The sequence below is a fragment of the Nymphalis io genome, chromosome 3, assembly GCF_905147045.1.
Source record: "Nymphalis io chromosome 3, ilAglIoxx1.1, whole genome shotgun sequence".
NCBI classification, from domain to species: domain Eukaryota; kingdom Metazoa; phylum Arthropoda; class Insecta; order Lepidoptera; family Nymphalidae; genus Nymphalis; species Nymphalis io.
In genome coordinates this window covers 14662604-14673446 of record NC_065890.1, presented here as the reverse complement: position 1 = coordinate 14673446, position 10843 = coordinate 14662604, and the positions used below count along the sequence as shown (strand labels likewise).

At 36.9% G+C, this 10843-nt stretch overlaps 1 protein-coding gene across 1 annotated transcript; it reads right to left on the bottom strand.

The window, feature by feature from the left end:
• Positions 1-338: 338 nt before the first annotated feature.
• LOC126781221 (glutathione hydrolase 6-like) lies at positions 339-8915 on the bottom strand. The gene is made up of 10 exons (XM_050506108.1): positions 8724-8915; positions 8544-8598; positions 6750-6913; positions 5080-5231; positions 2917-3120; positions 2657-2793; positions 1987-2167; positions 1537-1650; positions 866-993; positions 339-708 (listed from the first exon to the last, which is right to left on the bottom strand). Exons 2-10 carry the CDS (start codon positions 8575-8577, stop codon positions 395-397), a joined length of 1428 nt encoding a protein of 475 aa, XP_050362065.1. The 5' UTR covers positions 8578-8598; positions 8724-8915; the 3' UTR covers positions 339-394.
• Positions 8916-10843: the final 1928 nt, after the last annotated feature.

Here is a 10843-nt window from a genome sequence, read left to right as displayed (position 1 = left end):
CCAGCTGTTAACATAAATACTTTATTATATTAAGTATTATATGACATGTTATTAAAAAAAATACGATAACACAATTAACAAAAAAAAAAAATAGGTAATGCTCGTCATGTTCAATGATCCATAACTGACCCCGCCTACTACAACTATGATTTATGAACCCTGTGCTCGTTACAGCAATGGTAACATAGCTTTCACGTCGAAATTGATGCGTCAAAATGAATCGTCAACTTTCTATACTATATAAACAATCAATCTCTCAAAATACTCTCGTGTATGTAAAGTACATTTTTTTTTGGGCATCAATTCTCCAAATGGTAAACAGTGACTAAAATACCATGTAACAGTAATAAGTGCAATAATTTATTAACAATAATTTTAACAATAAATAAGATCATTAGAAGCGCGATGCCACTCCGCCGCCGCGGCTGTCCGCGTGCGAGAGGAGAGCGTCCCCGCGCTGCTGTACAAAGTTCAAGGCAGGAAGAGGTATGGAGGCATTGAGCGTCGGGAGCGTCGCCAGGTCAGGCAGGTCGGGGGGAGCGTGTCCACGTTCCAGAGCCAGAGCCCCTCCGGGCAGCACCACTACTCGTGCACCCTCCACCGCGTCCACCGCGCCCGTCGCGCTCGCGCCGCCGCCGCCGCTCAGCGCGCTCGCCGCGCCCTCTGCTAGCGCAGCCCCGGACTCCGCACCCATCACGTACCGAGTTCCTATTGTTAAGTTAGTTACCTCTAGTGGCATTTACACGAATATGAGATAAATGAGAATGAGATTAAGGAAACCGGCAATTGTTCTCATAATATAAATTTGTATCGCCATGGCAATGTCGCTGTATGTAGCTTTAATAATAATTGGCAACATCCGTACCGCACACATGTTGGTCGACGATAATAGCTGGCGCCAGGTCGAGAGGAGCATTCGGCTCATCTCGCGACCAAGGTGAGCTTTCACTTCCGGCCGCACCAGCTTCCGAGCCGAAAGGCATTGATAGACCTCTGAAATTCATAAAACGCTTAAATAAGCAGGTACGTTGTTGTATAAAATGGTTGTTATAGATTTTGCCTTAATTATATCATAATAGTGCTGCAAAATCTCTCTTGGCTTAAATCAAATAATACAACATTAAATTGTTGATCAATTTAATGTTGTATTATTTGCTTTACAGATACATAACGTGGAACGTACTGTAGCGTTATCTTTATTCTGAGCAATTAGTAAATGTTCGCTACGTTCATATTATAAAAATAAAAACTTCGCCGATCGGATCCAATGTTATCTCGAGGTCGAATGTATATAATTATTCACAATTCTATTTATACCAACTTTGATTCTCTCGCCTACCAACATTTGTTAATGTTATTCATTTTATTAGCTCATAATATTTGAAAACACGCTGAGAAATATGTTTCTCCCTATCTTCTCTCTGAATCTTAAATAATATGAATTGCATTTAATGTGAAAGTATTCAATTTCCACATTTAATCCAATTCATATTTTTTAAGATTCTTAATCAATCATTAAATAACTGCAATACACACGTGACAAGCGCGGCGTATGTATCGCTTGCGTCGACAACGGCCAAGCCAGAAGCGACGCCGCTCGGCGCTTGCATGCCCGCCGTCTGCCATTGTGTCTTCAGGCTTTCCACCACCCTGGAAGAAAGATATTATTAAGTAGAAAAAAATCTAGATAAATATAGTTATCCAGTTATTTGCTCGATAAGATTACGAATATAAATACAAAAGTTGCAAAATGATACAATGAATTTTTGTGACTTTATTCAATTGAGATAATTTAATTCTTTTATGTTTTTGATCAATTAAAACCCTTAAAAATAAACGATTTTTACTATATTTTAAAGCATTATTTTAAGAATCACCTGTTTAGAAACCTTTCGATACATAGCCATCGATGAAGTCTAGAGAATCACAACCCGAATATTGTCAGTCAAACGTTTTACTCTAGGAATCATTTCACTGAAACTTTACCCTTTTAGAACATTGCTTGGAGTGATCTGTAAAGAATCGATACTGAAGGCAATATGTAGCGCATCGGCGGCGAAGGCACCCCCCACCCCCGCCGTCCACGCGCGCCACGGGCCCACCGACACGGCGGCCGCGTCGTCGCGCCAGCGGACCACGCTGTCACAGGACCACGCCACGCACAGCTCTACAATGTGCCAAGCATTTACGTATATTAACATGATGTGTCTCTTTTATATCGTTTTGATAATATATATGTGGTAGTTAACTTCACTTCACTTAACTAGTTTATAGGGTTTTATGCAAGTCCGTTTGGGTCGTTACCACTTCTACCGTCAAACAGCAACATTTAGTATTGTCGTGTTCTGGTTTTAATTGTGAGTGAGTCAGGGTACAATAGACATAGCATTCCACAAGGTTCACAAGGTTGGTGGCGCATTGGGGATGTAAGTTAAGAAAAAAAAAGTTAAGAATAGTTAATATTTCTTATAGCACTAACTCTATGGGCAGTGGTGGACCATTTTCCTGACCACCTAGATATTTTTAAGTATAAAAAAAATTGTTTACCAAAATAAATCTATAGGTTCAGGCATTCGTCTAGGATTCATTGTAAGTCTGTTAATTTACTTACAATCATATAACTAAACTAGTTGTAGCGGTACTCGTACTAGATCACCTGCTGTGGTATTCGTTTGCAGAGATTCCAAATACTCAGCTAGAGCAGGTTCGGTGCGAAGTGCGGTGGGCGTGTACCCGGTGATACCCCGAGATTCTGCTTCCAAAGCAAGACTCTCTGACACTGGGAAACCTTCCCTGCAATTATTCGTGTTCCTTCAGAAGTATGTTTTTGGATTTTAAATGTCTTATTTGAAATTTGTTGTGAATTTTATTGATTAACAACTTTTAGAGCATAATCTAGTAAAGGGGAGAGCTTACTTCGCAAGATCAACAGCCGGTTGTAAAGCTTGTGCCCAGGGCAGCACGCCGAGCTTCGCGTGCAGAGCAGCCAGTGCGACCAACAGGCGCGGAGGTCTAAGCGTTATTTGCTTCCCTGATGCATCCTCTCCGCCGCCCCACTCCACCACTATAGGCAGCTGCGTTCGTGACGATCTGTACTCCCAGTATACCAAAGAACCGCTCCTGAAACGTATTAAAACTAACCTTGATAAGTGTTATGACTCATTTAAAAAGTAATAAAAATAATCAATTAATCTCATGTCTATTACTTAAATGTTTAAGTCTTTCGACTATGTGACACGTGCCAACGACATCACCGTTAATATCTTTGATATAGTATATAGGTTATAGAAAAATAAATCATTCTTTTATAGATATATAATAGGTAGGCGGACAGGCAAATGGGCCACCTGCTCGTAAGTGGTCACCATCACCCATAGACGTTGACGATGTAAGAAATATAAACCGTTTCTAACATATCAATGCGCCACCATCCTTGGGAACTGAGATGTCATGTTTATTGTGCCTGGAGCTACACTGGCTCACTCACCCTTCAACCCACCGACTATACCACAACAATTACTAAGTAATGCTATTTCGTGGTAAAATACCTAAATATCGGTGGTACCAACCCAGACAAGCTTCCGCAAAGTGTGGTATCTCATGATGTATGTTGGTTTGACCGATGCCGATACCTTTTAAGTCACTTGAAAAATTGAAAACACTTGAAAAATGTACAGCAATTTAAGTATGTGTAACGTAAATAGTAAGATATAACAGTGCAAGGAAGTCGATATTTCACTGCGACTGAGCCAGCAGCGATGGCATCGGCCATGATAGACGTGGTGTCGACGCGGCAGCGAACGATTCCGTTCGGCTGACTTTCGCTGGCGTTGCAATTCGCCTGCGCCCGACGCTCTCTCGGAGGCGTCTGATGGAATTGCTCAATGGATCGTAATACCAATTTATAGCCTGCTACTTTGTGTAGCGTCGGCTGGTTTAAGTGCATATGCGATTGCCTCGTGTATGATTAAATTAATTATATTACAACTGTCTTTGATAATCATACCAGTTTTTTATATTTCAAAATAAATAAAAGAAACGTTGTAAAAAATCAAATGAATTATTTATTTAAGTAATGTAATGGTTCAATATTATAATATAATGTCTTACAATAAAATACTCGATTGTAATATTTTACTTCGCGTCACGCCATCTATTAGCAAATTTTAGCACTGTTAAAGTTATTGTTATATGTTGTTTCTGCTACTAAACATTAAGTACTAAAATATATTTAACATTATATAAATATATTTTTTAAAATTGAAATATATTAGACATTTCAATGTTTTTATACTTTAGCTTTTATTGTAATGAAGTTTATTCATGGCGTAGTTCTAAGGGACTAGTAGAGATGGCGCTGCAACTAAATAATTTTCTAAATTAAATTTCTGACATGATGGTCTAATGGAAATATAGGAAAACGTAGATTTTAATCGAATATTACCGTTTTATCCGGCCTAGCACTTCTGAGTTACATAAGCTTCGTTTATATTTAAAATTTGACCCGTCCTCGGCAGTTAAATAAATGTGCAGAGAAATCCTTTCTGTATCGGATACAATTCGGCTCCATGTGACCACCACACCGCAATGAGCAGCGTGATGAAATCAATTCCTAATCTAGAGAGATTCAAGGGACTTGTAGCAGTAAAAAAAGTGAACTTAACCTTGACGGAGAACATTATTATTCAATCATTTAAACATAATTTATTAGGTATATATATGCAAGTATTCGCTTAAATTGCAAATCGATCGTTATTAATACTGTGACAAATAGGTAGAGCTGCAATTGCTGTTAGTCATTACTTATTCGTATAGTGCAGGTCACTCTGGCTAATTTTTAAAAGACAGAAAATAAATTTAGTTATCTGTCCGATCTTATGATTTATATCGTTAAAATAAAGTTTTCAAATGGAATATATTAATAATAATTAAATTCATTTGTAGCAATTATCACCGAAAAATATCAATCTTGGCGTGATTCAGACTAAGCAACAATCACGTAAATACTATAACGAATTTGTTGATACATTTGTTATTCAAATAACAAATATTTAAATCAGACACTTGTGAGATACAAACGCGTCTAGCGACGTGCGATGCGGCGCAAGCACGGCGAGGCACAAGACGGCGGCTGCTGCGGCGTCCAGCGCGCGGCCGCCCGCCTGCAGCGCTGCCGTGCCCGCCCGCGAGCACGACGCCGCAGACGATGACACTGAGCCGTGCGGCACCACCTGACCCACGAACCCACACAATATAACAGTATATGAACAGCTCGCAATCTTTATTCAACTTGGTTCGTCATTTATATACACTACGCATATATATATGTATATATACCTTGCTGGTTCTTCTCGGTATAATTTATTTATTTATTTATTTATTTATTTATTAACACCAACAAGATATACATTAACAAAAGCGAGTAAAACATAATTAAACAACTAATATTAAAATCTAAATGTTGTCTTAATTATAGGTGTTACACACATTTCAAAGCAAAATAGACACAACATGCAGGTAAAATTACAAATTAAAAGAAACAAAATTTGGAAAGAAAATCATCAACATAAACATTAAAATAATAAATAATAACATATCGTAAAAAATTAGATAAAATTGAGCATATTTATAAATTTGTACTTTAATATCATTAATAAATATTAAAATAAAGAATTACAATGTCCAATTAAATAAAATATAAAACAAATCAAGTTTTTAATTGAGTAACAAAGTTTTCCGATATTAGGCAATAACAAATTAATAAGTTAATGCATCACAACTATCATAATTATTAGATTACTCTAAATTAGAATTATATGAAGAATAAAAATTTAATAAATTACATTTAAATTTCACAAGGCTATCACAAAATATGTCAATGTCCATCTTTCTATCTAAATTCTTTTTATCTATAGTGGATGACGTAGTAGAAAGAGTACAATTATTTTTTGTTAATTTATAGATAGCATTGTAACTCAACATTAATCTATTAATTGGAGAGTAGCGTCCTTGACGTGAGCGTGTAGGTTTTTCTACAAATGGAGTATAAGACGACGGTCTTAATGTCCTCACCGGTGCACGAATATTTAATTGTTTCAATAAACAGGGACTGTCAATGACACCATTCACCAATTTATACAGGAAAGTGAGATCATGGAGCCGTCTTCGATCCGAAAGTGAATGAAGTTTAAAGAACTTAAGCCTGTCTTCGTATGTCCTAAGAGTTTTGACTAGGTTAAGATCAAAGCACAAATGCCAAAGAAATCGTTTTTGAATTTTTGTTCTCGGTATAATCTTCATTTGATGCGCGAAACCGATATTATTATTCCTTAGTGTAAAAATTGATATAATTATAATACTGATTATATATAGCAAAAAACATTTAAGCTGCTCTTTTGTCGTTTAAACTTCAATAAAGCAATAGACACCGTCATTTGCGCCTGTCATGGGACATCTTTGCTTGAAATTTCGCCGTTGCGCGGTGTTTCTGTCAGAATCACATGAATACTACCAAAATAGTGTGTAATAATTTTCTCCTCGAACTACCGAACTTTTTTTACATATTCTCTATGCAACCAGTTCCTCGCTGGAATTCCGTGTCGCCAAGGACGTGTTCAGTGTGTTACTGTTTATAAAAAACTATTAAGAACTCTTAAAGCTCATTATTTCTTTCTTTGTTCTAGTAAAATAAAATATATTTATATATCGTATTGTATTTATGTGTAGTTGGATTGTGTACGTTTACTCGCCTCGTAGTCTCCATAGTAGATCTGCGTGAGCAGGGCTAGTGTGATGGCGGCGGTGAGCGTCGCGAACGCTGCGAGAATGAGCCGCGGCCCGCCAGCGCATAGCCGGGTGCTGGTAGAGCTGCTACCCGCTTTCAGCGGGACGTCCTCACGAAGTTCTACGACACCTGCAATATTACACATTACATATTTTATACATCAAATGAGTTTAGAAAGAAATACATATCTGCAAAATAATAGATTATGGTGTTCTTACAAGAAAACAGATAAAGATACAACGTTCGTAATAATTATTAAAACCGAATATTATAAATGTGTTGCATTCACTTTGCAATAACTAACCAGTTGCTGTAGAAAGAATACTAGAAACGAACCCTCGCTCTTACAATAAATATTTCCACAAACTTCCTCAAATAATAGACATATGAAACATGTAGCTCACGAGCAGAAACTTTTGTTAACATCACAGATCAGTATCGAATGTTATGTAACAATTTGTATGAAATGAAACGCGAATTTTGTACATCGCAACGCTAGTTTACATTGCGCTGTTTCGCACGGAAATGAAAGATTTTCGTCGAGATAGCCGCAGACAGACAAATAGTGAACGATACGATACAGCGAACGGAGGAAACCGGTGCTATTAAAAAAAGATGTTATTGATTCTTTCAAAACTTGGAAAAAGGAACACAAGCGGCTTGGGATTGATTTATCTACGCTACATTACAACACAACACTACACTACACTCAGTGATTTCCGTTGCATAGTATGTTTGTAAAAAAATCGTAGGTACCTACATTTTATTATTAGTTTTCTACGAAATATATATGCGGATATTTGTTTATAAATCTGACTAGCCTTATCTAAACTACAGAATCGATATTCCATCTAATGTTTTGAGAGGTAAGTTTTAATATTTAAGTTTTTAACTTGTAGACAAACAGTATAATCGTATTTGATTAAACTTAGTCTGTTTTCGATCCCGAAACCAGAGTCTGACTTTGTCAGTTAGGTTAGTTTCACTTACGAGAAAACTACAGAGAAAATTATCTATTCACTTACGATATGTAGATAGATAATTTTCTCTGGATTTAATAGATTGGCTTTGATAAAATCAGACACAACGTAATGTCCTCCGGACCGATTTCGGCCACGGCGCCCGAATCTCAAGAGAGATTAGCCAACTGCGCAGAAGATATTATAGTGCACAAACACACTCTCTATTCCCTTACTCTCATAATCCGATGCGACGGCAATCCGACACGCTCAGAAAGAGTTTAGGCGCAGGACCATTGGCTTACCGTGCTTTCCGAGGCACGAGAGTGTACACACTTCCAAACTTTGGGCTTTTACTATGAATTATCGACGCAAAAACCCAATAACGTTTTACTGGCCCGACCTGGGATTTGAACCCAGGACCTTAGCGTCTACGGCCTTATATCTAGCCAACGAGGCAGTCAATCAGATACATAATAACATTTAAATGGGTCATTAGGAACAGCATTTTTAAACTCCTATATTCAGAAATTAAGTAAGTACTTATTGCAAATTACTTATAAGTTGGGAATGTGGTGTTTTTAAATTAGATATGAAACGTTTTACAAACAAAATATTTCTTAAATATTTTTAACTCATAACAATGTGGAATGTGTTACTTGTTTAATTGTCTTTCGTTAAAATATTCATAATTTAATTAGAGATATGAAAATCTATTAACAATGATTTCTAATAGATATACAAGAATATACAGCAGTTTATTTATATATATAACCTTGATTTGATAGTTATAGACTTACCTGGAGGCGTCTGCAGATCAGGACTGGATGACATGACACCCGCGGCCGATATATCCTGAAATGTTTTTTACTACTTAATATTTTACATAAGTGATCATATTTTGTATTTAATTATCCTCGAATGCACAACTAATTTAAAAAAACACCTCTCTTTGAAATATGTGAATGATTTTAACAAACCTTGTAACCAAAAGTGTAAGCGCTTAGTCTTGCGATCGAGTCTTTAATCTATCTCACACACGCGGGCCACATTGCTCGCTACTTCGACAACAACAAATGAATAATATAAACAAAATCACTCCGGGTTTTAACTCTCGTGGAGACAAGGTGTCCGTCTCGAGACGTTGAGCTTCTTCTAACTGTCTGAGGTCTCATTGGTCGTTGCTGTGGTTCGCGAGGCGCGGGCGACGGTGCGCGGGAGTCGATGACGTCACCACAGGGCTTTGTTGCTTATGGAGCGCGTTCTTTGGTGTGTAGATCTTGGTTCTTTGGTTTAGATCTTGTTTTTTACAATGACGTAGTTAATTGTTAATTAAATGATTATTCATTAATATAATTGTTTCAAATTAAATGTAGATAATACTGATTAGGTGTTCCTCATATATTTTTTCAGTAGTAAAGTTGAATAATTACTTTGAGTACAACAATAAGAAATCGTATTTTAGGACTTAGACATGGCGTATGAGTGTGATATGAACGTGCACGGCACTCATTGCTGTGAACGTTACTAAGCACTGTCTTAGAAAGTTTCAGCTATAACTGTGTCCGCCCGTCACTATATTATTGTCTCTATCAGATACCGAACGAGTGAAAGAGAATTACGATTTGCGGTCAACGACCGGCTCTCGTATGCGCGTACGCTTCTGAGTCATTGTGATGTTCCTCGCACGAGGTCAATGTCGTGGTGCCCTAGGTTAGTGTATGCTTATTTCTAAATATTTTTAATTATCCAGCTTTATTTAACTTCGATGAGCCGAAATGGCCCAGTGGTAAGCGCGTAAACCTTATCATGATTGCAGGTTCAAGTCAAGACAAGGACTACAAAATTTTCATGCACTTAATTTGTGTTTATAATTCATCTCGTGCTTGGCGGTGAAAGAATAAATCCTGGGTATAACAATTAAATATCAAGATATGTCACAGCGCTGGTTCGTTGCAATGGGCTCATTACGTGTGCTTAAATAAAATAATAAAAATATAATAAATTCAACACATCCTTCTCCTCAAAGGGAGAGGAGGCCTTAGTCTAGCAGTGGCTGTCACTTTGTCAAAACCCAAGTAATGAGCCCATCACAACGTACCAGAGCAGTGACGTATTTCAACATATATTTAATTGTAACACCGATTGAGCTGTAACTTTGTACACATTTTAGTTGCTGTGATTTCATGTAAGTTTTATTAGTATTTTATTGTTATCATTTTCAAATTTTATGAAACTGATTTGATTGTTATTTTTATCAAACAACCAGACAGTTCTTCTGTAATGTTTGTCTTTAATATTACGTATTTAATAAAACGAATTTAAGCTATTTAGTGTATAGTTTTAGACCTTAATTATTCATACAAATACTTATTATACGTTTTTTATATAATTCTCTATATTAAGTATGACTATTAATTACGATAACAAAAATATACAATTAGAGCGACATCATATGTCGCTCTAATTGTATATTTAATTGAAGATACATTTCGTTCATACGAGTATCGACGCTCCTTTACAATCATATAAATAATAAATTAATTTGTATTTATTTAACATAATTGTTAACAAAAGTAGAAAAGACTAACTGCTGTGTTTCTTGCACATTTAATTCGATGTGCAGATTTTTTTATCTTCGCAATGACCTCGCAACTTTTATTTGTTGTGAGACGTAACGTGTAATGCTTATCCCGAAACATCAGTTTTTTCATGTAAGAGAGGTCAAACGGGCAGATGGCTTACCAGATGGAAAATGACTTCCACCGCCCATGGACACCTGCAACGCTAGAGGACTTGCAAGTGCGTTGCCGGCCTTTAAGGAATGTGTACGCTTTTTTCTTGAAGGTTTCTATGTCATATCCGTTCGGAAAAGTCGCCGGCGAAAGCTGGTTCCACAGAGTGGTTGTGCGAGGCAAGAAATGCCTTAAAAATCGCGCTGTTATCGTGTTGTTGTTGACAACAGACGTCGTTCAAATGAATATATAGTCTATGTATATTGAATTTTTTTTTTATAGAAGAGGAAGGTAGACGAGCATATGGGCCACCTGATGGTAAGTGGTCACCAAACGCCCTTAGACATTGGCATTGTAAGAAATGT

What these genes read in the sequence shown, in the direction of transcription:
- LOC126781221 (XM_050506108.1), bottom strand. Translation starts at nt 8,577, where the DNA reads ATGTCATCCAGTCCTGATCTGCAGACGCCTCCAG. An exon ending in ACATACGCCGCGCTTGTCAC is followed by an intron (nt 994 to 1,536) that starts GTGTGTATTGCA and finishes TATGAATTTCAG; the next exon opens with AGGTCTATCAATGCCTTTCG. An exon ending in CGTCGACCAACATGTGTGCG is followed by an intron (nt 709 to 865) that starts GTACGGATGTTG and finishes ACTTAACAATAG; the next exon opens with GAACTCGGTACGTGATGGGT.